The following is a 26,558-nucleotide window of genomic DNA, read 5'->3' on the forward strand; positions in this document are numbered from 1 at the left end:
AGATTCTACACCTGGAGCTACACATAGAACTATAGAATATAAATAAACAAGAAAAAAACTCAAAAAGCAAAACTCAACCCCATGTAGGATCATACGAATGCAGCATATCTGCTCATTTAATTAAATTAAAGTTAGTTTCGAGAACCAAAGAGGTAATGGTCTTTGAGTTCATCCCTTCACCAATTTTGTCTCCTTTCTGTACCTTAATTACATGTTTTGAACGAATAAATGAGCCATAATTAAAGAAATCATCCATTTAATTCATTCAACTGTAATTGTTTTTTTTTAGTTGCTGTGGATACCTAACTTTACTGCAACTTCAGAATAAGGTTGCACGAATACAAGAAAAGCAAAGCAACTTTAAACTTGACTTCAAAAATAGACAATCTAACGTGTATTTTACTGCTTAATTAAAAGCAAAAAATGTGTTGAAGTCTCTGAGAAACTTCAACACTATTGACTATATTTTTAGTTAATTAGTAGATGATACAGACATCATCTGTATCATCATAGATAAAATCTATCATCTAAGATGATAGATTTCTAAGATTTAGCCTCATTAAGTGCTTTGTAAGTCTCAGCGAAGGTGCCACATTTGGGTCAGTGTACCTATTCAACTCACTGTCATTTATCTTGCTTATGTTTTGCGATTTTCATTTAATTGTTGGTGATTTCTTTCCAATCTTCATCCGTTTTTTCTTTAACGAAAGTAAATCAGGCTACATCAGTAGGCACAGAAGAGCAAAAAAGTAGCCTCACAGTTTTCATGAAGTGTTAACTTTAAATTAAACCCTTTACTTTGCTCTGCTCCCTGTTATTTTGTGAATAAACCTGAGTTAATGCAAATGATTCACAGATTTCATTCCTACTCCATCATCCTTGCAACTGGCGGCCTTGACCGAGTCCATTTCTATTATAGCATCCATTGATTCGCTCCAGCGCCTCAACGTGCTGAGGCCGTTAATGTAATTGACTTTTTTTTTGTTTTTAAACTCTCCCTCTTGCTATGAGTGCCCACACACATATATATGCTCAATTATACCAATTCTGCGTTCCTCCTCTGGCCAGATGTTGCCCGGGCGATCGAGCTGCTGGAGAAGCTGCAGGAATCAGGAGACGTTCCCGGCCATAAGCTGCAGTCTCTGAAGAAGGTTCTGCAGAGCGAGTTCTGCACAGCAATCAGAGAGGTGAGTCAGGACTGCTGGGGGAGGATTTCTCCTTTTGCTGATGGCCTTACTCATGCCACACCTCCCTATTAAAGAGTGTTAGCACACTACTCTTTTACTGATTGTGCTGAGTATTGTGATGATTTTTGGTCACCTTTACAAAGACAATTCTTTAAAAATGTGTTTTGTAGAGAGAAGTAGCAATATTCAGCACAAGCAAGTCAAACTTAATATTCAGCTACCACTACTACTATTGATTAAGTGGCTATTTAAAAAGATGTATTAGACTTTGGGAAAAGGACGTTAGGTCCTTTAACTACCAGGAATTGGTTAGCAAGTTTATGACTTCTGCTGCAACACACAATTGGAAAAAAATACCAAACAAGATGATTAGATGCCATTTTTAAATAAAAAGACACAAAATAACAGAGGAAATAAATCATTTTCCTTTTGTTTGCAATTAAATGGGGTATTTACCCATTTTATAATTAGATTAAGTCCAATAAACTGTTATTTGCAAATTTTTGAAATTAAGAAACTTAAATGAAGCAGCAAAGCTTGATTTATTGTTCCATTTAGTAAAAATAATAATAAAAAAGACAAATTCAGAGATTATGTTCACTTGCATGTTTATGACATTTAGAGCATAGCTCCATGTTGGATGTTTCACTCTGCTTATGGTGAATGTTGTTGCTGCTCTTCCTTACATGTGTCACATTTTTTAGCATCTTGTCTGTGTTTATTTTCACAAAGATATGTGGCTTTAAGTAAATTACAACTCCGCACCTCTTTTTACAGATTTGCCGCTGAACCATATGCAATTTAATCTCCAGATAAGCGATACATGTCTAGTTCTGATCATTATAAATCATAGAATCATATGCATCACATACAACAGGGAATTTATATACTGTATAACTGTTGTAGTGATGACCTAATATTAAAAAGTACTACTTCTTGTGCTATAGTAGACAGACAGTCTGTACAGATAAAGGTTATCTCACCTCAAGGTGCTACAGCGGCAGGACAGACTGACCTATTTTCTAATTAACCCAACTAAAAAGTATTTGACCACTTTGGAACATGAAAAACACAAAACAGATGTCTGTCATAAGTGACACATTTCATAGATGTGAGAGAAACTGATATTTCAAGAACTCCTTTTAGTTAAGTTTAAAAAATTAAGGGTTTTTTAACCTTGAAAAAGGGAATTTAAACTATACCAACATACATGGCAAGATAAGAAATATCTTATCTTAACAGCAGCTTAATTCTGAGTTTTGTCTCAGAAGTTAAAGCTTTGTTTTACTCAAGTTGTGTTTGAGTTGCAAGTTAGAAAGTGGCATTCAGTGTTGTAAAGTAACGAAGTAAAAACACTTCACTACTTTACTTAAGTACATTTTGGAGTACTTCATACTTTCCTCGAGTATGAAAATTTTTGATAACTTTCACTTTTACTTCACTATATTTCCGAACTTAATTTCGTACTTTTACTCCGATACATTTTCAATGTGTGGTTTAGTTACTCGTTACAAAAGAGCGAGAGAGAGAAACGCAAGTGTTTTGACACCACCTACTGACTGTAGGATTGACTGATTCACTGATTTGTGAAGTAGAGTAATCGTATCAGCTCTTTTTCTTCATGTTGGCTGCATTTTCTGTACTATTTATTGTTCTCATTTTCAGCACTGACCTTACTTGAAGGGAAAACTTAAGGCTTACAAAAACTTTGTATTTTCTGTCCTGGAGGGTATACTAAGAAGCTGGTTCAGTTGTAAAGCAGGTTAAGTTAACCTTGTGCTATAGGTAAAGCACCTAATTTTCTTAACTAAATGATGCCTGCAGGTATATCTATTAGCAGGTTTAATTTTGCCTGCACTTGGTTGGGTACATTATTTTAAGTGTATTTGACAAGTTTACCAAAATATAAAAAATGTCATTCAAACTGCATTTGCTTTGTTTTACTTTTTACTTGTACTTTTCATTACATTACTTGAGTACATCCATTTTTACAGTAATTTCCATACTTAAGTACAAGAAGTTTCAGATACTTTAAGACTTTAACTCAAGTAACATTTCAGTCAGTGACTTCGACTTTTACCAAAGTCATATTTTGGAGAGGTACTTGTACTTTTACTTGACTCTGAGATGTCAGTACTTTATACAACACTGGTGGCATTTGCTAGTTTTGTGCTCAGTGACCAGGGTACCTACAATTAGCAATGTCCATTATAGTTATTCAAACACTAAAGGAACCTGCTTGGAATTAATTTTAGTACTTGTGCTTCTGGTTTAATTATATCCAAATTGTCAGAAAGGCAAATAAACAGCTCGTTCCTGCACTTTTCATTTTATTTTGTGAGCGCAGCAGCTATGTTTAATCGAAACCCAGCTTCACAGGGCATCGTTTTATTTTTATGACTCAGATGTCAAAAATTCTAATTTCAGAGTGCAAATAGAGAAACCATAAGTTATATTTAATGCGTTTACGCAGCAACATCTGTTGCCGATGTTGACAGAATACATTTTAGCGGCTGTTGATGGAATTAGATGATCTGCAGTGTGGTGGAGGGTGGTTTATGGTATTAATTTCCAACCTGCTTGAAGACGCTATAAAAAAGTATGCATTATACCTTTAAGTCACTGCTGCGCAACATCAATCATGAAATTAAAATGTCACATATTAATGGCAGAACCCTGGGGTTTATTTGATTATTTTATTTTTGACCGCTAAGGATGATGGTGGTAGGAAACTGTGTGATCTTTAAAAAAATTATTATTATTATAAAGGCTTGATAAGCTTCCCTTTAATTTTAATGACGTTGCTTTTAATTTCCTTCTTCAAAATATAGAGTGAATGCTAAATCTTGCCTTTCTGTTTTCATTCGAGAGCCGTCCAAAACATCCCCCAGCTGATTCATTGCTGTAACCTCATTCATCAACAGGACAGGCGTAAAAAGCAAACAGAAGCCTTTCTGCTCGTGCTGCCGCTACACAGGCCCATAACCACAGACCTTGCATATTTAGTGTTCTGTCTGTTGCAATATACCATAGCATCTCACGGTGACATGAGTTTGGGAAGCAAACAGCAGCATTAAAGAGCAGGAAAACAGGTAACAGATGCTGACATGGAATCTATCTGCAAGTTAATTACAAACAAAGTTAAAATGTAATTTGGAGCCGGATTGAATGAGTATTGGTGGAGTTGATCAGTATGTTGGAGGGAGTTTCACATTATCTACCAAGTCGACCTTCCTCCAACCTCCGCCGGGTGCTTTCCGCTCTCAGAACATGCAGCCACTATTAATTAGATTTAAGTTGTAATTTGGATAATGAGGAGAACCTAATACACTTTAACAACGACGAATCTGTGAACTCTTGGGAATTCATAGAATCCTGCGTATACTGTTAAGTATTGATAATTGCACTTATGCTTAAAGGGGCTTTTTTAAACGCTAACGTGAGAGGTTTTACTGACTGCTGATCGCACCAGCTCATGTGGGACATAAATTAGGAAGCAACACGTTTCAGAATTGACAGAGAACGGGTCTGGTTTCCATGCAAAGACAGCATTGGCAGACTTATGATATTTTTAGGACTTAACACAAAAAGTGTTGGCAGCACGCATTGAAAGAATCCAGGATGCTGGAAGACTTGTGAATGAGGACTGTATAATTATGGAGTCAACTTCCTCCTTCTTTGTTTAACATTAAACAAATTGTTTGATTAGCATTTAAAGAAAAGTGTGTAGATTACTCACAAACAGCGTTGGATCCTGCAAGACCGCCACTTCTTGCGTCATATAGATTTCATAAAATTGCACCTCACCTACAGTGTGAAATGTCCTGACAGTTAAAATTAAGTCTAAATTCTAGAAACTAGATCTGTCATCCACAGGGCAGACATCCACAAATGTTTCACATTAATGAAAATATTTAAAACACAAATGGATTCAAACAGAGCCATACATATTCTACCACAACATGAGCTCAAACTTCCACCACCATCAAAATGACATAAAGGAGTAGAGAACTGGCCCTTTCCTCTCACGGAGCCCGGCTCGGCTCTGTGTCAGCGCAACCCCGGCACGTCTTGGCACCAGAGGCTCGGCTGACTGGTTTCGGTGCCAGGCACCGGAGTGCAATGACATGGAGACTGGAAAACCCCTGACAACAGCCTGACCAGCAGCAGTTGACAATGAGCTTTACCTCCAAAGACCTGACTAAACACAGTCGCCAGGGAAACCAGCAAGGGTTCTCAGAGAGCTGCGGCGACGAAGGTTATGAAGAAAAACTAATTGAGTTGTATCTTGGTTACAGAAGAAAACTAACTTCTACATTTTACAATTCATTGCAATTACTGAACAAATTTGATAAAATCTTTAAAAAACAATCAGCTACAACAGTATTTAACCATTGAGTAACAGAGCATATCTATTACATTTTTATTGCATTTATTTGCTGAATGAAAAGAAAGTTTCTACTAATAGGTACATGTGTCAATCAGTAGAAAGCTAATCAGAATCCACAAGTTTTTTCAGGGAGATGTTCTGTTTTCTTAGTTTTAAGGACGGAGTCACTAATCCCGTCTTTAGATCAACTCCAAAATCCTGCCGCCGTTTTTACTGGTAAGGCAGAAAAATGTGCAAAACATGATTCTGCACTGTTAAAAATGACAAGCTGGCTGTCAATATGAAGAATGATGAGCAGGAAAAGAGCAGCCTCAGCAGCGCTCGGGCAAATGACAAAGAGATAGAGTTTGATGAGGTGGTTGTCTTTCCATGCCACGCTCTGCAATGACAGGAAGGGCGGGGAAAGACTTTCATGTGCTTTAGTGCTGCATCACTAGGAGCGAGTCCTCAGGGTCAATCAGCCTTGCAAATGAGATGGGAAGGATGCAAGACGAGATGACTGGAGGAGCTAACCTGCTGGAAATGATTGAGGAGAGGGAATTTGGGCGATAATATGCGAGTCCCAACCCAAAACCATTGGAACTGGCAGAGTCATTTGGTGAACAAAATCTCTTTTCATCTTTAAAGTCACAGATTTGTTTTTAATCTCATACTTTTCTAATTAGTATACTTGACAGACCATCAATTTGTTAACAGTGTGTTTTTCTTACTGAGCTAATGTTTAAACGGAACAAGCAATGTTCTAACAAATTCAAAGCAAGCATACATTACTCTGCTGAACCCTTTTAAAATCTTTTCTCTATGCCTTGAAGATTTGAATTCTTATTATGACAAGGAGGTATACAATTCAATTTAAGAATGCCATTAATCATAAAGTAAAATGATATGTGAATAATGACGTATTTTTGAGTTGAAAGTTTTTGTGAAAGGCACCATGTCGTTCAATTTGTACAAGAGAGAGAAACAAAAAAATTTGTGAAGGTAAAGGTCCATAATTTGAGCACACCAGAGCTTGGCAGTCTGCTACTGAAAAGCTTCACCATGTCATGGTGTGGTAAGAGAATAACTGGCAAAAAACAGAGTTCTCTAACAATGAATTAAAGTAAGAAGTATAGACAGTGTAGCAAAGAATCCAACAAGAATTAATAAAAACCTGGAGCTTAAATACTGAGGCAGGGGTGAAAACTAACAAATTAGATAAACTAATCAGAGGAGATGTGGAACAGCTGTGGAAGAATGAAAGCAGGCAAATGAGGGAGAGGATTATTAACACTATTACTAAGAATAAGAACTACAAAACCAAGGGGAAAAAACTAATACAGATCTAAGAAATAAATCCAAACGCACAAAGAAAGGAGTGAAAAATAAACTAAGAAACTTAACACAAAGGAATAAACAAACATGCCAACACTTTCCTAACAACAATGAACACAGAGAAATGAACTGAACCATGCCAAAACCTATAAACCTGAAATGAACAGGGAAAATAATCGACACACACAATAATAAAGACCAAAATCTAAGCACCCAAGGATCGTAATGCACTGTGCAGATTTGCATAAATTCAAGTCAGAGGACATTTCACAGCATTCTTAAAGTACAGAGCTATTTGTAAAGAAAAAAAACTTCTGTTGGAAGGTGGTGAACATTTTAGCTATTCAGAAGAAAAAGAAAACAACTACACCTGCAGGACTTACAAAAAAAGAAAGAAAAAAATCACCTGGGACAAAGATACTTCTGTATTGAATTTTGCTGATAAGGACTGGAGTACATGAATGTATTATGTACAGTCTTACATGTTCTCTCAACCCCGTTCTTCATTTTGTGCTCCGTAGATTTACTGTTTGTTTTACTGACTGCAGGCAGTAAAACAAACAGTAATGCATCTCATCTAAACCATCGACTGCCAGAAACAGTGATGAACCGACTTAATAAAGCAGAGATATTTTCATCAAAAGAAATAACACTGATCCAAAACATAGTGCAATGTGCCTCAACATAAAGGGTTAGATGCAGTCCAAATGTTCAGACTGCTTATCCTCCTCCACACACCAAATACACTTATGTTACACGGAGAGAAGAAAACTTGGCAGCATGTCAAAGTTCAAAACTGTAATCTCTTGCTAGTGATTTCAACTCATTCCCAGATAAGAAAAGACTTACAAATTCATATAACCTAAATAATTCAACACCTACCAAATAAATGAGTAAGATTTGCCTTATGAACTGAGCATGTGGCCGTTATAAAATTAGAAATTGGTGAGCAGAAATTCTCCCTTTCTTGGTGTCATTGCTTTTCTGTTTGCTGCTGTGCCACCTTTTCTCAGACAGCAGATACCAAATATTGCATAAGCTTTTTCTGTGGCATTTCTGTCATGCTTGAATGGGGCTGCTAATAAACATTTGCACAATCGAGACAGAGGTTTAAAGGCGCTAAAGGCATTACAGTAACAGCTAGATGAAGCTGCCATTGTTTTGCATTTTGTGTCTGGGAAAGTAGAGGTGCTGAGAACCAGATAAATAGCTCTAAATGGCGTTAACGATTTAGTTTCAAAGAAAGGGATAAAAGCTGTGAATAATAGGCTCCACATGAAGTAGAAAGAAAGACATACCTTTCATTTCATTTAAAAAGCTGCGCTCAGCCTCAAAAAGCGCAGAGGTGGAAAAGACCTCAGGAAAAAAGGTATTTTGAAACTGTGCATGCATGTGTGAACTGCTGGGCTTGTTTTCTCACAGAGAGCCAGCGCCATAAACTCACAGAATGTGTTGCAGTCTGAGATGAAGAGCTGTGCACTCAAACGCAGCTCATTTGGTCTTTGAGATTCATAAGCAAACAAGCAGACAGAAGCTTGGGGATATGTTTTTCTCCCACTCTGAGATCCAAACACAAAAATTTCTCCGTGTTTCTATCCTTTAAGTATACGTGTCTTTGATGATTCAGGAAAACTGAGAGCTTTGTGATGTTGTACGTCAAAGCTGCCCAATGTGTTCATTTCCACTAAGCTGCGCTGCTCTGATGTGAAACACACAATGTCTCTGAGCAGAAAAAAGTGATTAAAATCAGTATCCGAGCCACAAATCTAATATTCTGAGAAATGATCCATTTCACTATTTTCAACACATTTTGGCTGGCTCACTTGCTTAATTGACTGCAACTGATATGAGTGTAATTTTAAAGCCACTAGATGTGCTGAGGTGCAGAATCATTTGGAATATTCTAATCTTTTCTGAAATGTAAGTTTTTAATCAACTTGGTTGCACCAGCTCAGCAAATCCTGGATAAGCTGTGAGATTTTATCATCAGCTCATCAATCATCTTAAACTTCTACATTTATCCAACTTAGACTGTTCATCCGATAACAGCAGTGATGGATACATCAATTTTCACTGCTACATATATCAACTGGAGTCTGATAAAGTAGCAACTGAGTGTGTTTAAAGCCTAAATATTACTGTGTAGAAGTTTGGTTAGATTTGTAGAAGATTTTGGGGGGGGGGGGGAAGGTGAAAATGAATTAGTTCTCCTGGTTTTACTTCACATGTGAAAATGTCCTTTTGGGAAGCAAAAGGACATTTTTGTTTGAACATGTGCTGATATTTACTCTGCTATATTTATTTTTACTACATATGTGAATAACTACTCATAACATTAATCTTTACTATGCTCATGAAAGAAAATTCTGGTATGAACTAAGTAGTGGGCCAAGAAATGAACCTTGTGGTACACCTTTATTAATTTCAGGAAAGGATCATTTTGAATCATTAATGGCAAAACAATTTACTCCTCCTGTAAGATATAATTTGTCATTATAATTTTGGCTAAGAAAAAAATATGACTAAGACAAATAAATATTCCAGTTTAAATTCCCTTTTCGGACCCAGAACTATTGTTTTATTTTGTGCTAATCAAGTACTGATTGAATCTTCTCAATAAATAAATAACGTTTGATAGATAGAAAATAAATAAAAATCAGCAAAGGTTGCAAATAATCATTTAATTGTAGGAAATATGTTAAACTTCTAAAACTTTGATCTAAGGTCAGAATTTAAAATATGGACAGATTCCTTTAATAATTGTGTAAAAACGAGAAGTGGTGAATACATTTGGATGAAATTGCTTGTTCTTTTCAGGAGAAGGAGAAAAGCAAATGTATTTCAGCTTTGAAGATCGTTCAGATGACGCGGTAGTAAAAACAAAAAATTATTTTATTGCTTATATGCATCTTCACCAGGCCGAAGGCCTTTGTATAAAGAAATTCATATGATCTATGATAGAGACTGCTTAGTTTGTTTATGCACAAATATACATGCAGAGTGTGTACATTTGTTAAATTATCCCACTCAATTACACATCTTATAACTTTGTGCCATTTTTACTAATTGTGCATAATTTTTCCTCACTCTACAGCCTCTTATGTTTTATTTTCCCATAAAGTTACTCTGCATGCTTCAACTCGTCTGCAACCTTTCTGCTTGTACACCAGAATTGAGGGGCAATAAAGAATATTTCTATCCCATTACGTTCTAATTAAAACACTGTAATTTTACTGTTATGTATTTAAAACCACCTTAATCAGACTAAATTTTTAATTTATTTAATTTGTAAAGTAGTCTTGGAAGCCAGGATTTTACTGGAGAGGTCAGCTGTCTGCCTTGGTTCCATCTGCTTCATCAAGCTGGCAGAAATCCTTTTATTTCTTCATTCAACTGGAAACTCGGCAACCTAAGTCAGTGGCCGAGGTCAAAAAACCACTTTCAGTCATGAAACACCAACTAAGAATAATCAAAGTAGGTTTAAAAAGCATTGCAAACAGTATACTTTCTGCCATGTTTACTAAAAATTAAGATAGAAGTAAAAATCAAATGACAATATATAATGCATGGTGTTATGTTTGTCTAACAAACCTGCCTTTTCATATTTAAGGTAAGACAATCATCTTGTTATTTAGATAATTAAATGTCTTAAAGGTACCATAGAACACTATTTTCCCCCCATCAGTAGATGGTTGCAGTGAAATCTAAGCCTGTGAGTCCAGCTGTGAAGGAAGTTGGTTCTAGAAAGCAGTGATTTTATGTTTCAGTCATGTGTAATTACACCACACGTCTGTCTTCATTTCCTCCAGGTCTACCAGTACATGCATGAAACGATTACAGTGAACGGCTGCCCGGAGTACCAGGCGAGAGCCACGGCTAAGGTAAGAACTGCTCTGGAAGTTTACTATGACGGCCATTATTTGAAATCAAAACAGCATGCTTTGTAGCTGATATCTTCACCAGTAATTTCTAGCCACTTGGAACAAAATTACCAAACTAGCCTCTTTCTTAATGACCCTCATTAGGAGAATGTGTGTAATTAGGCCAAAGCAGAAGTGGTTGCACCGAGGGCTAGGTGCTGACATCAAATGATAAAGTACTATCTTAGGTATTTCAGTACCTGAAGAATATTTCTGCAGATTGTATTCACCCAAGTTCTTGCAGATGCAAATGAATAATTGCTGAGTTAACACAGGAGTCACCCTGCTGGATTAAACCTTGGTTATGGGGTTCTAATGTAACAGTATTTTGATGAAACAACATTTATTCTACAGCTAATGACTTAAATTAAGCCAAAAATCATGAACATCCTACTGAACTGACAAAGACAAATGAAGAAAAGGATTTAAAATGGGGATTCAGCCCATAAATTTATGATGCATAAACATTTCAGAAAACATTCCACTTACATGGCAGCCATGCTAGGGAATCGACACAAGACTCATACTGCATCACTGTGTTTCTGTAGTAATTAACAAATGTTAATGTGTTAAAGAATGGCCAAGTTCAAGTTCAGTACTAAAGTCATTACAGAATCTCTGAACAATGTTGTTCACAGTGTCTAAACTAACTAAGTTTTAACCATTTTGCAAAAACGAAATGGCAACAAATTCTGTCTAGATGTACAAAGCTGGTAGGGACAAATCCCCAAAGACCTGCTGCTTATTATTCACTTATTCTATCCACTGTGTAAAATGCCAATGAAATACACTGAATTTTATGGTTGTAATAATGATTAAATGAAGAAGAGTTTAAAGAGCAATCAAACTTTTGCCAGGCATTTTTGCATAACATCCAACTTGAAGCTGTTCTGTTGGTTTCCTCATGCTGAGTGGTCAAACAATGGACAGGTTATCCATTACTGAGGATTCCAGCTCTGCTGAACCAAATCAAAAAGCTCAAACATCATCAGTAAAGATGAAGAGACCTTATGCTTAAAGAAACTATTGATTACCACCTGTATTCCAATCAATTTGGAGAATCCAAATGCAGGATACATGCTACCAATGAATAACAGGTATACTACAGTCATTTAAAAATATGGCTGGGGGTTCATGGGGTTGAAGATAAAGACAGGTGAAGGCAGAACGTTGAAGGAAGGGACGCTCGGGAATAAGGGCTGCTGGCTGAATATGAAGCAGACAGACTGGTTGTCGAGGCAGGTCTGCTTCCAGTCAAAGCATTGGGAATAACTGAGTTGAAGGATAAAAAGGCAGTGGAGCAACAATACGTACTGGATAAGATTAATTAAAATGCCCCAAAAAACAGGCAAATGATTTAAAGAGCTCATTATGAAAGCAAAAAATAAACTTAAAAGTCTAACTTGGGGGAAAAAAAGAACCGACTGTACTGAAATGCTGCTGATTTGATGATTAAATGACAGAAAGGTGTGTGGGTTGAGAATGAGAGCGTCCGCTACACAAAAACATGCACACACCAACACAAATAATGGGCTCCTCCACCCTCAATAAAAGCAGATTAGCTCAAATTACAGGGCAGCGAAAATGACAGAGAAGCTGAAACTACCTTTGAAAATCAGTTGCCATTTGGATTTTAGACAGAATCTTAAAGATGAAAGTAAAATTCTCTTTGTATTTTCAAATCTGTTTGCACTTACATAATATCCATCTCACTCTCTGGCCCCAAATGTCTTTGTTTTACTATCCGTGGTAGGTTTATATACCTGGTGTACAAACAGGGACCAAACCCCAGAGACTTTAAAGAAAAGAGATGAAGGTGTCTGAGATTTTATGTGAAGAAGAGGAAAGTGAAAGTAGGCAAAAACGTAAAATAAGAGCCAGGCTCAGTGTCCCTCATTAGTTCAGGGTCCAGCTGAGTCTACTCCTCTTCAACACATCGTGATGAGGGGGTGGAAGGAGTGTAAAGGCTGGAAGAGCAAAACAAAGAAAGTGTGTCTGAGTAGGAATTCAGTTAAAATGAGTCTGAAAGCTTTAAATTATACGAGCTGCTCAGTTAGTTTCTTATTTGTCCATTAAAAATCATATTCACACTAAGTATAGTGTGGCATGGTTAACTTAGGTTCAAGTAATGTTATGAGTGACAGGGCAAGAAAGAGGTTAGTCAATTAATTAGGTCATATAGAAAAACAGCAACTGAAAGAAAATTCTGGTTCTAGTGATTAAGTTAAGAATTTATGGGATGTTTCCTGCATCACTCTTCCTACAACTACAGCTTTCTGGAAATATAGAAGCACATCCCACAATGCAGCACTCTCCCGAAGTCAATGGAGTCTATACTATGAACGCCATTGTCAAAGGTGAGAATAGGTTGAGTGTAAACTCATTTTTGTACAAAACCATGCAAAAAAGGCAGATTGGCACCTAAAACTGCATCAGCAAAAAAAAATTACAATAATTCTGCACAGATGTAGTTTGTCCTATTTACATGATGAATTATATATGAATTTCCGTATCTATTTGCATTATGCAGGAGAGGAGGGGAAAAAAAAAAATTTCTACTTGGAAAAAAATGCAGACCTCATCTTGTTTTCCAGGAAAGTGGGCTTGATTTTTTTTTTTTTTAAATGAAGTATATCTAGTTTAAAACCATGGTGAAGCTTTTAAAGATATTTTTTAAAATAAAAACCTTAGAGTTGCAGAACTTTCCAACAGATAATTGACGTTCATGCGTTACTAAGCAACTCATACATCAACACTAAAGAAGATTTGTCTGTATTGCACAATTTATGTAAGATTGCTTGAGGCATCTTTGCTCCATTTGACTGTTGTGCTGAACTAAGCTGTTTTATTTAATGTCTCAATTAAAAACAGGCTTTAGCACCAACTCTGGTCTCTCACTGTGAAAACCCCCAGTTGGAGCAAAGAAGCACCATCATCCCTCCTTCCTCATCTCCGTCTGTCACATCTAGTTTTAGACCAATGTTGCTCTCAGATGGATAAATTGCATGTTTTTCCTTTAGAACAGCCAGACAAAGACTCCCTATAAGTTTCACATTTTTACTTAAGAAAGGAGAGTTTTTCCAGAAAGGTACAGAGCCGATTATCTTTTGTTTTTTGTGAAACTGTGTTGAATGAGATGAAAATGGCAAGCATCCAGAAACAGCCATCTGGAAAGCAAAACTAAATGCATTGCAAACTGAAGTTGTTGCTAGAAATTGAATTGCAAAAGAAAAGTAAGAAAAAGAAAATCCTTTATTGACCTTGTTTGATTTTTTTCTGCCTTCTAAGTATTTTATGAAGCAAGACAGCAAATCTCTTGGCAGTTAAGACCTGTGTTTAACCTGAACATTCCTCTTTTAGGGCCTCATTAATCCAATCAATTACTCATTAGTATTTTTCAGGAAAAAAAAAGAGAAATGGAGTCTAAGAATAAAGTGATACGCTAAGTTATACTTGCATGTACAGTGCAGGGTGTCTTTCCTCCGGCAAGCCTTTCATTTAAATCCCTCCTGTGTTCGGGAGGCGCCGGCCATCTGCCAGATTATGTTTTTGTTTGCAGAAACCCAGATAAAGTTGTGAAGGTCGATGCGCTGTGAGTTCTGGGAGGCGATGGTGTGCATGCTGAGAAGCAGCCTTCACGGTGGGACACGGAGGGCGAAAGAGGAGACGCAGAGAAAGACATGGCGAAGAACAAAGAGGGAATAGGAGGAAGCAGCATTTATTATGTTTCAATAAAACAGGCTGCAGGGGAAGAGAGATAATTTAGGGAAACAGTTTAACCGGAAATTAGTTTGGATCTGGAAACTCTGGCAATTGAAGTATGAGCAAAGACTGGCAAGCTGTGATGCCTCAAAGTCCAACTTATCTGCCGTCGGAAATGTGGACGGGACATCTGCAAAAATTTAACACACCCCTCCTTTATGTTTTTACATTGTAATGATGTCTCAGCTATGATAAACGGTGCTGACTTAACACAGAAGCTCCCATGGAAAACAGTGGGAAAGGAGTGTCTCTTTCAGTGTATTTCTGCCATTAACTTTCCTAAGCTTGGCTAAAAAGATTCATGGTGCTTTGTTCTGAAAGCGAAAGGCTTGCGGTTCAAAGAAACCCCACAGCTGGTGGAGATAACGAGGGGGAAAGCTGTCTGGCAGCTTCTTCGTCCTGAACTTAGATGTGCTAATCCATGTGCACAGAAAGCCAGAAACTTCTCACGTAACCTATAAAATCCCCAACCCTGACTAAATCCTGTCGCGTTGTCATAAAAACATCTTTGGCAATACAAAAATGGTTACGTCACGTCTTACTTCATTTGGATGTTTTCGTAAAGCTTTCATGAATAATGGTGACTGTAGATGACAGTTATTAACAGCTGGACAAATATTCACATGCAAGCTGCTTCACTGAACCCTTCCCTCCTCAGACTGCCACCTCCTACTCAGCTAGTGTAATTACAAAACAATCTCCTTCAAAAGGTAGAAAAAACTCTACATATCTCAAGGAATATCTTAGCACTTTTATAGTATTTTTCTCTTGCAGGTAAAAAATTAAATATATATATATTTTACAACTTGTTTTATTTTTTAAATACTGGTTTAATGTCGGGGGGAAATTCCAGCTAGTTATTTGTCACCATGCATCAGTGGCCATATTTAACTGGAACATTACTGTAACGTTCTAATTCTTGGAAGCACAGCTTACATTTAGGTAATTTAGAAAAAAACTTAAATAATAAATTTTTTTTCCATGGAAACTTATATACTTAACTTATATTCCTGTTAATTGATCATTATTGCTTAAATCTAATGAAAACTCAAAATTATCTCTCTAGTAGCCAAACTACTTTAACATGAGTTTATGTCTTATGGCTGAATATGATTGAAAATGTGTTTGTTATAATTCATGCATGTTTCACAAGAACTGCTAAACATTATATTTGATGTACTTAGTAACAAAGCACATAAAGGATATTTGTGTGCAGCCCTACGTTACAACCAACCTCTGTTTAGCGGTTACTATTTTACTTTTTTTTCCCTCTTTTCTTAAGGCCACAGTTGCAGCCTTTGCAGCCAGCGAAGGTCACTCTCACCCTCGGGTGGTGGAGCTTCCCAAAACAGAGGAAGGGTTAGGCTTTAATGTGATGGGTGGCAAGGAGCAGAACTCACCTATCTACATCTCCCGCATCATTCCTGGAGGCGTGGCTGAGAGACACGGCGGTCTAAAACGAGGGGACCAGCTGCTGTCTGTCAACGGCGTGGTAGGTCTGATCATCTTTTCAGTTTTATGCTGCATATAAAGACAGATACATTTTAGATAAGCTTCTCTGCGCCGATTTATGGTTGGGGTTTTTTTAACCTGTCAGAATAAATTCTGTTCTTTACTGGTGCATTTTCATCAGCTTTTTATGAAGCATTTGATCTCAAGTCTGAGCAATTAGGAGAGCAGCTGTATGAAGGTCAAAATGCTGTGCATGTCCTGAGTGGGCAGTAGAAACCTCCTTACTCACTAGAGCATTTATTAAAACAGACCGATTCCACCTGCTCATGTCTTCAAAATCTGAAGCTATTAATGTGAAGGGAAGTGTTTTTAAAAATATATTGAAACAGTCACTTGTTCTAACCCTCCGTTTCTGCGGCCCCTCCCTGCAGAGCGTAGAAGGAGAACATCACGAGAAAGCGGTGGAGCTGCTGAAAGCGGCCAAAGACAGCGTGAAGCTGGTGGTGCGCTACACCCCCAAAGTGCTGGAGGAGATGGAGGCGCGCTTCGAGAAGCTCCGCACGGCCCGGCGGCGTCAGCAGCAGCAGCTCCTGATGCAGCAACAGCAGCAGCAGAATCTGGCTACTCAGCAAAATCACATGTCGTAGGTGAGGCGCTTCATTACTTTAAGGGTGAGGGGTGGGGGGATCCAACAGCATGCGTTGTTTTATTTCAGAGGTCTTGTGTTTAGAGCCCCTTGAGCTGGTTACAAAGTAGGGCCAAAAAATAATTTGAACAAGGAATATTATTTTTTTTATAACTCAATATTGATCAAAGACATTACATATTTGAATTTGCCAAAACCAATGCCCGTTTAAATACATCAAAATAACACCAATTTTATGGTGTGGAATTTATTTTGTTTTAAATGTAGTGACCTTATTTCATCAGCAATACATAACCTAGATTAGTTTTATAAATGTTTCCTCTGTAAGTCACCATAATCAACCAGAGATTTTTCAGGGGCTAAAAACCTGAAACAGACATACCTCTGTTATTTTTTCTAAATATATCTCTGATTTGACACATAATCAAGTCTTCTATTAAGTGATGCTTAATAGAAGCATCACTTCTATTAAGATGAACAATGAACAGTTAGAGGATGTTAGCAAGTTTACCTTCCATTTTGATGTGACTTGTTAATCATTTGCTTCCAGTTAATTGTCACTAAAACAAAAGTTGTACTTTTTAAACTTGGTTTTTATTTTGAATGGTAAAATCTTGTTTTGCTTTGATTAGACTCTTCTCAGAAAATATTTTTTTTTGTTTTGTTTTGCGTGTTTTTACGAATCTGGATCACATCATTTATGCCCATTTGGGGACATATTGTATCCGCCAGAAACTCTGTTGGATGGAGCTTTAAATGTCAGTTTCTCAATGGAAACAAAACAGGTTCCCTGTGGACCTAGACCACTAACGCCACTGGGAAAAATACCATTAGAGAGATCGTGTCATGCAGTTCCTAACTCTGCAAAGCCATCTCCAATTTTTCAAGTGTTTGTCTGACATGTTGGGGAGAGGCAAGCATCCAGGTTCTCTGTGGCCTTCATGTAATCCCTCAAGCACAACAGTTGACTTAAACTTGGCACATTGCCTGTGTTGGAAGGTATCTGGGAGCTTGTAACATGCCTGTGCTGAGGAGTTGCAGTGCAGACAGTTATCTGAAAAGAGATCTTGTTTTATCGACCACAGAATTTTGCTCCAGCAGCCAAGCTGATGTCACAGGACAAGACCAGAGTGCAACATAGTTTTGCATGCTTTGGGGGAAAAGGTTAGAGGGGACTCTGGGTGAATGTGAAGTCGTGGCTCTCAGCTTGTCTTTTTCTGTCTGTTTTGTGATCCACAGGTTGTTCCAGAAGAAGAAGAAGTAAAAACCCTGGAGGGTGGATCTCAAAGATTGCCTACATGCGCTTAGGATCCCAAAGGAATCTCTTTGTAGTGGAGGAAATCAGCAAAAACACTCTCTTGACTTCCTCTTTCTCCCTTCCAGTGAACCACCGATTACTGAGCAAAGAGAGAATTTGGTGTGAAACTGGTGCTTTGACGAACATGCTGAACGTTGTCCAGTTTAACTTTGTACTCCCTTTTATAGTTTTATGTTCCCCAACTGTGGATTTTTAAATCTCCCCTCTTTTTCTTTTGCATTTGTTGCTTATTTTTCCAGTTGTTCATTTTTAACCCTTCCATCTAATATGCAGTAGAGCTTCAGCTATTTTGCCATAGATATCATTTGTACCGTGGTGTTTCGATCAAATCCTCAATTCTGGTGCTTGTGTCCCATATGAATGATTTCTCGTTCCGTTTTTCGATAAACTGTTTTTTACCTTCTATACTGTAGCAAGAACAGATTTTATATCTTGTAGTTTTAGCAATAAAACACATTGTTTGGTTCAGTTCATGATTAAGTACATGCGCAGAGTTAATGAGTGATTGAAATCGCAGTAAAGCAAACCGAGTTGCATTTACTGTAAGTCAGCTTCCGAATTCAAATCCACTGCACCGTTTGAAGAGATTAAGGTTGGTTTACTGGTAAAATATAAAATTACCGTTCAATATTTATAAAACAAAAAACTCCAAATCAATCATTTCCCCTGAAATTTATCTAGAAAATATATAAGAGATATATCAAACTTGTGTTCCCGACAGACTAACAGAATGTCATCCAATTACATAGAGTATGCTAGAATTATGTTTATTTTTTAGAATATTATATATTAGAGATTTCGAGTTTTATCATTTCATATATATTCTTTCTTAAACATGCAGATTATTATTTAAAAATGTCTTGTGAAATAGAACATAAATCTATGTTTTCCCTTTTTAACAATCATGAGTGGAAGGCCTGGGATTTAATTCACTGCCTCTTAAAAATTATTGGGTTTTTTTTGTTTATTTTAAGCAACGCATCTGATCTACAAAATTACAGTGGTAATCTTCCCATTAGGCCTGTCTTTACTTTTGTTCCCTCCTTTGCTGCAAAGTGCTCCTGTTTTTGTCAGACTTTTGTGTTTTCTGTTTAAAGTTTTATATTTTGTCTTTTTCTGTTGTCGACACGTCTTTGATTCCCTGACTATGCGAGTTTGGCTCTGGATTTTCTGTCCTACATTTTATTCCAAAATTAATCCTAGACTTTTAAAAACACTTTCTGAACATGTTTTGAGTGATGAAAGAATATAGGTAATGTAAAAAATTTAAAAGGTCATAAGAATGCATTTCCTTTTAGTGTTATGGTCAGAAGTTTACATACACTCACCACTGGCGAGAATCTTGTTAAATTTGAGCTTTTAATGATTCATTAAGTCAGAATTATAAAACAATAGCATATTTTGTGGTTGAGACAATTCATTTTTAAACTTGTTTCTCTGTGTCTAGTGACACTGGTGTGTCAGGATCTTTAGGTTTATGAACAATGTGCTTAAATTAGACAAAGATCATATCAAAATTGGCTTAGCAATGAATATAGCAGGCTAACACAACATTTTTAGAGTGACCCTCTCAAAACATCAACTCTTTTGAACCCAATTCTTGTGTTTAAATTTGCTCAAAGTTGCATCTTTTACAATCAATCAACCTTGAAAAAGAAAACAGCCAAAAATAATGACATTAAAGCACATGGTGACTGTAAGCAAGCTTCTGACCAGGACTATAAAATATTGAAGACTTGACACCATTTTGAATAACACATATAATCAGAGCATTCCCCAAAATAATGCGGTTGTTATAAATATCATTTTTGTATCTTTAAAACAGGTACTTTTTTGTAATTGATTTACACTTTGAAGGATGATAGTCCTGTATTGTAAAGATGACAAAAAAAATACAAACTGTTGATATGCAATTGTTATACATACTATATTTGTATAAATAAATATATGTTCTTGTGTACAGTGTACTGCTTTGTTGTCTCTTCCGTCACACATTAGGTGTTTTTATAAAATACACTAAACTAGTGTATGAAATAACACTCTTATTATTCTGGCATTAAATAAATAGCCATTTTTATAATCCTGTGTAAAATAGGAAGGTTTTAGTTCGATTAAATGCTTAGTGAATAATAAATTTTAAAAATCGGTCTATGGAGACATCTGGTTTTAAAGTTGCTGCCTCATCTACAGTATTGTGGTCTGTCTTTGCAGCTCCTTTCTCAAACAGCCTCTGGACAGATTAAAGTAAAGTACATCACATTGATGTTGTGATGCACATGAAACACCTCACCCTTGTGGTGTCACAGAGTATTACAGTGATAACAGCTTTCACTCGTTGCTGTTTTTCACTCTCATATCAATTAGTGATGATGGAGAAGTGATAAAAATTACTTTCTCTCATATCAAAGTTTTCATTCTAGCAACTCTGGTGCACTAGAGCCGACTCTTTAGGGCTGCATACATCTGTGGAGGTTATTGTAATACAAGCCCCTGTTGGATTGTTTCATAGCAACACATCAGAGGGAGGGAGCCCCGTTACACTGATTGTGTTCGCCTTCAGGCATTGTTACACTCCGAATATCTCAGTGCAAATGGAGAACAGAAATCTGCATTTGATAATAGAGGAATAAAAGCCTGTCTAGCTCAGAGGCAGAAGTGGATTTGCAGAGCTTAAATAGAACTTCAGTTCTAGTTTTATCAAAAAGAAGCATCTAACAGGTGAAACCATTCTGTAAAATCAAACTGACAGTTGTAATCACCAAAATATAAAACAGCATCATAGAAGCTTTCTGAACATGTCAAGTACAATTTTAAAATACTCCATAATAAATGATCACATTTTATACACTTTCTATTTGAATGATTTCATCAGCAGATCTGCTGTTAACGATCCTATTTTGTCAGTGTAAATAAACTCAGTTCTTATTTATTTTGTTAGAAATAAAGTGCATAAACAAATCAAGCCAACCCATAAAGACAGATCCAGATCCAACAGTCTTTTCAATCCAAATTACATCGTAATGCAGTCAAATGCAACGGATGATATATTGCCAATTGCTAAAAAGAGGAAGAGAGCTACAAACATGCAGAGATACATGACCCATTGTTTTGCAGCAATCTCCCCTGAAAAGCATGAGAACTCAAAGTTAAGACAAGGAAAAGTGACAGAGTGAATTTGTTTCTGTCCCCTCATCTGGATAAAATATATTTATATTCCCTGCTTTCTTACCTGATGTTTGTCCTGCATTTTTCATCTTAGATTTTTTTTTAAATAAAAAACTAAGAGATGGATTAAACAACTTTCTCTCATTTCATTTTGTTTAAGAAGTTTTGTTTGTAGATTTTTTTCTCATCATACAGCTGCTAGTTAGGCCATGTCTCCCTTGGCCCTTATTTCCCTTATTCCTGGATGAATAATGACGAGAGCAATACAATAATATCCAAAAAAACATAGAATAGACACTAACTCCAGAGGCTCTGAGACATTTCTACCTGAATCAGAATCAGTTACGTCTAAAATAGTTCACACTTCTGGCATATTTTGAATAAATATAGTAAATTTCTTCTGACTGAAAGCAATATTAACAATTTTGGTGGCCCAGTAAATGTTCTGACCTAAGTTTGATAGAGGATCTTTGGGCAGAACTAAGGATTAGAGTTGTGGAAAGGAAGCAAGTTTACCTCACCAACTTGGAGCTCATTGCAAAGGATAAATGATCGAAAGTAGTAGAAACAAGTATGGACTTAACTGTTTGTCTCTGTAGTTTGTAATCCTTATCCTTCAGATCAGGGGTGTCAAACTCCAGTCCTCAAGTGAGGATGTCATCCATCTTGCTTTTTGCTTCAGCCAGCCTGAATCATATGACTGAATTAACTCCTTATGCACTCACGTTCTGCAGAATCCTGCAAATTACCTAATTATGTAATGCATGTGTTTTGACGCAGAGAGACATTTAAAGCAGTGGGTTAAAACTGTGTTCCTAAAGGGCCAGTGACCTGCGACTCTTTTGGCTGTGTCCCTTATCCTACACACTTGAATTAAATGGCCAAACGTTCTCACTAGCATGCAGTCAGGCTCCACAGAGCTCTGCTAATGAGCTAATATTGCAGCCAGGTGTGCTGAAGCAGAGCTACATCTAAAGGTTGCAGGACACTGGCACTGTAGGACTGGAGTTTAATACCTGTGCACTACAGTTTTACATTGGCACTCTGGTAAACATGTGTAAAATTCAAAATTAAAATCTGCAGTTTAAAACATTTAGAGAGAAAAAAATAATTCTTAAATATAAGTACATTTATTCAATGGAAGAAAAATCCACTGTTTACTTTTTTAAATTATTATTTTAAGGCACAACAATTCCTTACTAAAGCACTTTTAATTTCGAATTGATTCGTGTATAAAGGAGGTTTTTATTCATAACCCGTGACTTCCTGTTTTTCTGGGGTATAAATATGCCTTTCTCTTACCCATTATTCAAACTGTTGTCATTCACCATTTTTGTGAGTAAAAACTAAAAAAAACTAAGGTGGATGATATATAAATAAGAGACATTTTGCAGAAAGAAGAATGTTAAATAAAAGTTATAATTCCTTTTGAGATTATATTTTGGCCATTAAATGTAAGTTTTACTTTATTAATATTTTATTCATTTTTACAAGTGACAGAAATAAGCATTAAGAAAGTTGTAATTTCATGATTTGTTCATCATTATTGTTAGTATTATGATCAATGTAATCAAGTTAGACTTACTTTTATATATCAGATGATATTTCCATTCTTTTGTTTCTTCAAGTAATTTAAATCTAAAGAGGTGATTTAGCTAGTCTACTTGATTTTTTAATATCAAATCAGAAAATGAAAGTAGCAAAAAGCACATTTAGGGAACCAAAAGTTTTATTTTTAAATTTGCCAGTGGTGCATTAAAAAAAAATGCAGCTTACTTGCAGCCCAATAAGACCTGACCACCCCCTCCTAAAGTCACCCGATAAGTACCATCAGAGGCCATCTGTTCTCCACACTAGTGCTGATGGTATAATGAGGGGTGCTAATGATGACCCACATTTGGTTAGAGAGAGCAAACAGGTACACAGAGTGTAGAAAACCACACCAGCACCTTAAAAGTAGTGGGATATTTCCATTTGTTTCCTTGATTACATTGCAAGGGGCATTTTTCTTATTTTTCTGGCATGAAAACATAGATTTTAAGATCATTCACAAACAAAAGGCCACATGAGTGATTACAGCAGCACAAAATAACAAATGATGTCAGCTGACCTCAAACGTGATCCCGAAGCCTTGTTAGCTGTAGAGAGGCGAGACTATCATGGACAAACTCTATGTTTAATACATAATAAATAACTAGCTCTGCCAATTGTGCCACAGCACCAAAATTCATTGGAATTTAAAAGAATCTGTTATTCTAATTGAGCATTTTATATTTTCTTTAATAAGAACTGGAAAATAAATTTGCAAACAGCCTAAATGGGGAGTGATAATCACACAAATATAAAGATGAAAACTATAAATGTGCTTCTGCCTTTCTGGAAATATTGCTGAACATGAATACATAAGTCATAGAAAACTTAAAGCCCTCAGAACGTTAAAACATAAAGTTTAATAAACACAACAACATGGACGGAAAAAACACAACATTTTAAATATTTTAAAACTGAGTAATGCATTACATTAAATATGTCACATTGGGTATAAAAGCTCATGTAGAATAAATTGGCATTATATTACATATTTACAAAATATCATTCAAAGAATGAAAGATATTTGCCAAGGCTCCTCAGACTTTGCTGTCCTTATTCGCTTTGCACAAAAACTTCTTCTTACTATCATTTTGTTGCAAGAGCAGCTGGTGTCTGAAGAAACTGTCGTGCCCCCGCAGCAATCTATCCACATCAAAGCATGGGTTTTCCTTCACAGGACATGGTAGACGGGCCTGGAGCCCGGGCTCTCCGGCGTACTGGGCTGGGACTCGGAGCTGCCGGGGGAGAAGGTGGGCAGGTCCCTCAGAGAGGCCGGTCCACAGCCAGACTCTGCCGAAGACAGGCGGTCCACGATGCTAGACAGACACTCCAAACTGGAGGCGCCGAGGGCTTTGTCATCCAAACCGTCTGAAAAAGACCAAAAAAAGACACAAACATCACTCACTTATGTCTTAACTAAGAGGTCATTTTAGGAGGTTGCAAAAGAAACATCTACCCTTTATAATAAAGTAAAAGTCATACCTATGCTACATTTAAATAAACAATGTTCCTGCAATTTCCCTCTATTTTAATTAGTCGAACAATTAATAGTCTTTTACAGCAATACGGTCTTACCATTCTTTGCAAATGAAAAGCCATTACGGTAGTTTGCATTCAGGTGTTGCCACACTGGACTGTTGCTTCCAGCCTGTGAGAACACAAGAAATCAAATTGACCCAACAAATATCTCTCAAAACAGACTGATATCATGTGTTATGATTGCATACAGGAATCTTGAGTAGGACAAGGCCAAGAAAGTACAAAAACAGCCAGTGCCCTTTATCAAATTCTGGACGGGCTAATAAATCCTAAATTCCAGCATTATTGGGGCTTCTTTATTTCATGTCCACCTTGAAGTCAAAGTGGCCCAGGCGCACTCCCCCGCCCCTTCCCAGCCTGGAGTGTGGCGAATCGATTGTATCAGTGGAAGCAACACCGGTTTGTGCAAGATGACACTTTCTCCGAGTAAATCTGCAGAAAATCCTGGCAGTGGTGCAGATACATGCAGTCAGGATGGAATGTGGGGGAAAGCGCCCGGGTTCTGCTGCCAGACTAAAGTAAGGTGGATTTAGTTGGGTTTATTGGGGCCATAAAGTGTTTGGTGGTGGGAAAGCCATTAGTCCATTTGGTTATTTTTAATAATCTGATACATGGTCAGACTTAGTGTTAAAAAAATTTAGAAGAACGGATAATGGAAACTCAACAAAGACAGAGCAAAGGCTGTACAATAGGTGTTGTATTATAACACTACAACCTGCAAAGAAACTCCTAGAAATTGAGGTAAAAGGTTTCTAAACAATCTGGGTAATGAGAGCTAGCAAATCTGCTGCAGCTTCATAATAATCATGCAGTACTTGTTCTTAACTGAATTTGTTTTATAGCCACAAATAACCCCAATAAACATATTGGCAAGTGGTCTTACCATACTGTCAGAGCAGCTGGACAATGGGCTGCCTGGCTCGGAGCTGCTCTCTCCAGGTAGGCCGTAAAAGCTCTCCACCTGCTCCCGCAGCAGTTCCTGCAGGCTTTCAATGTACTGGATGGCATTGCGCAGGATCTCCACCTTGGGCAGGCGCTGGCTGGGGTTGGCCGAGGTGCAGCGCCTCAAAGCCTCAAAAGCATGGTTCACTTTCTTCAGCCGTCGGCGCTCCCGCATGGTGGCGGCCCGCCGGCGGTCCACAAAGCTGGATTTGCGTTTGCAGGCCTTGCAGGCCCACTGGAGGCAGTGTCCAGGCTGGTGAGGGGCACCGGGCACTCGGACGTGCTCGTCCTCCTCGGAGCCTGTGAGCTCCATGCTGGTGCCAAACTCCAGGTTGTCTGGAGAGGAAGCACAAGCTCTGTCGTAGTAGAGCTGGGATGGGGAGAAGACATCCATGGCTTGGTAGAGAAAAGGCGTCAGGATAGAAAGAAGGAGGATAAAGTTGCTGGGTGAAAGAGAGGAGACCTCTGAGTGATATGAGGGGTCTGTTGCCCCAGACCCCCCTTATATGCCCCTAGGCTAAAGCCCAGGGCCTACATTGGTCAGATCTAATTACCATGGCCCATTGGCCCAGCCAGAAGGCAGGCTGGAGTTTGTTCAGTTCCCTCCCTGCCTCATCCCTACCACCACCTCACCCCCCAGTACCCTGCAGAGTTTCCCACATCTGCACCTACTGGTGTTTTCCCACTCATCCCCATTTTCACGATGAATGCTGGGCATGCAGCTTTCCAAGGTGTTTCAAACTCCATCTGCCGCTTGGTCTGTTTTTTCCAAAGAGTCTTTTGCCTTTATTTGACTTAGCTAATCTATAAGTAGCCCCATGTTGTACCTTACAGCTACACTTTGCTAACAAAACAACCGAGGGCTCGATCTGTTCAGCCAAAGCGTGCAGCAAAGCAGGGCGACCACTTCTAGCAGTATGCTGGCCAGTTGTTACCGTGGAGACCACAGCGTTGCAGATGCAGCCCAGCTGCAAAGGAAGGTGTAACATTTGAAGCCCCAGCTAATTCACAAAACAGTGGCAAACCGTCTAAATGCCCAATGTCATCATTTAAGATGCTGCAAGAGAGAGCTGACCCCTGTTTGCCAAAGCTCATTAAAACTAATGACACCGCTGTGTACCTCAGCTCCGTTGACCAAATTTTAACCATTTAAAGGTAATGACTCTGGTTAAGCACCACGTTACAGCACCCAACAGATGGCCATGACGGTGAAATCGTTTTTATTCAAGTGGACGACCAACAGCTTAACAGGCTTTAAACGCAGAGCTGTTATTGGTTGGAAATCTTAGCATCTCAGCTCAATGTTTGCACTTAGATTCTGCTTTTTAATTCA

The 26,558-nt window shown here is 37.6% G+C and overlaps 2 protein-coding genes across 3 annotated transcripts in view; one reads left to right on the forward strand and one right to left on the reverse strand.

The window, feature by feature from the left end:
• The window catches only part of lin7a (lin-7 homolog A (C. elegans)), a 30,431-nt gene extending 10,477 nt beyond the window's left edge, over window positions 1-19,954 (forward strand). Inside the window, exons 2-6 of one of the 2 annotated variants that reach the window (XM_028043419.1) lie at window positions 1,069-1,187; window positions 10,701-10,772; window positions 15,856-16,065; window positions 16,457-16,672; window positions 17,911-19,954. In XM_028043419.1, the coding sequence (XP_027899220.1) occupies window positions 1,069-1,187; window positions 10,701-10,772; window positions 15,856-16,065; window positions 16,457-16,672 (617 nt within the window). In that variant the 3' untranslated portion in view covers window positions 17,911-19,954. The remainder of the gene's footprint in view (window positions 1-1,068; window positions 1,188-10,700; window positions 10,773-15,855; window positions 16,066-16,456; window positions 16,673-17,910) is intronic. The other variant, XM_028043418.1, reaches the window with a different exon arrangement.
• A 2,949-nt stretch (window positions 19,955-22,903) lies between these two features.
• On the reverse strand, window positions 22,904-25,804 carry myf5 (myogenic factor 5). The gene is made up of 3 exons (XM_028043346.1): window positions 25,167-25,804; window positions 24,320-24,392; window positions 22,904-24,112 (listed from the first exon to the last, which is right to left on the reverse strand). Exons 1-3 carry the CDS (start codon window positions 25,617-25,619, stop codon window positions 23,916-23,918), a joined length of 723 nt encoding a protein of 240 aa, XP_027899147.1. The 5' UTR covers window positions 25,620-25,804; the 3' UTR covers window positions 22,904-23,915.
• Between the last annotated feature and the right edge of the window lie 754 nt (window positions 25,805-26,558).

Source organism: Xiphophorus couchianus, chromosome 17 (genome assembly GCF_001444195.1).
Source record: "Xiphophorus couchianus chromosome 17, X_couchianus-1.0, whole genome shotgun sequence".
Taxonomy (NCBI): domain Eukaryota; kingdom Metazoa; phylum Chordata; class Actinopteri; order Cyprinodontiformes; family Poeciliidae; genus Xiphophorus; species Xiphophorus couchianus.

What these genes read in the sequence shown, in the direction of transcription:
- myf5 (XM_028043346.1), bottom strand. Translation starts at nt 25,619, where the DNA reads ATGGATGTCTTCTCCCCATCCCAGCTCTACTACGACAGAGCTTGTGCT. An exon ending in CCAGCTGCTCTGACAGTATG is followed by an intron (nt 24,393 to 25,166) that starts GTAAGACCACTT and finishes GTGTTCTCACAG; the next exon opens with GCTGGAAGCAACAGTCCAGT. An exon ending in CTTTTCATTTGCAAAGAATG is followed by an intron (nt 24,113 to 24,319) that starts GTAAGACCGTAT and finishes GGTCTTTTTCAG; the next exon opens with ACGGTTTGGATGACAAAGCC.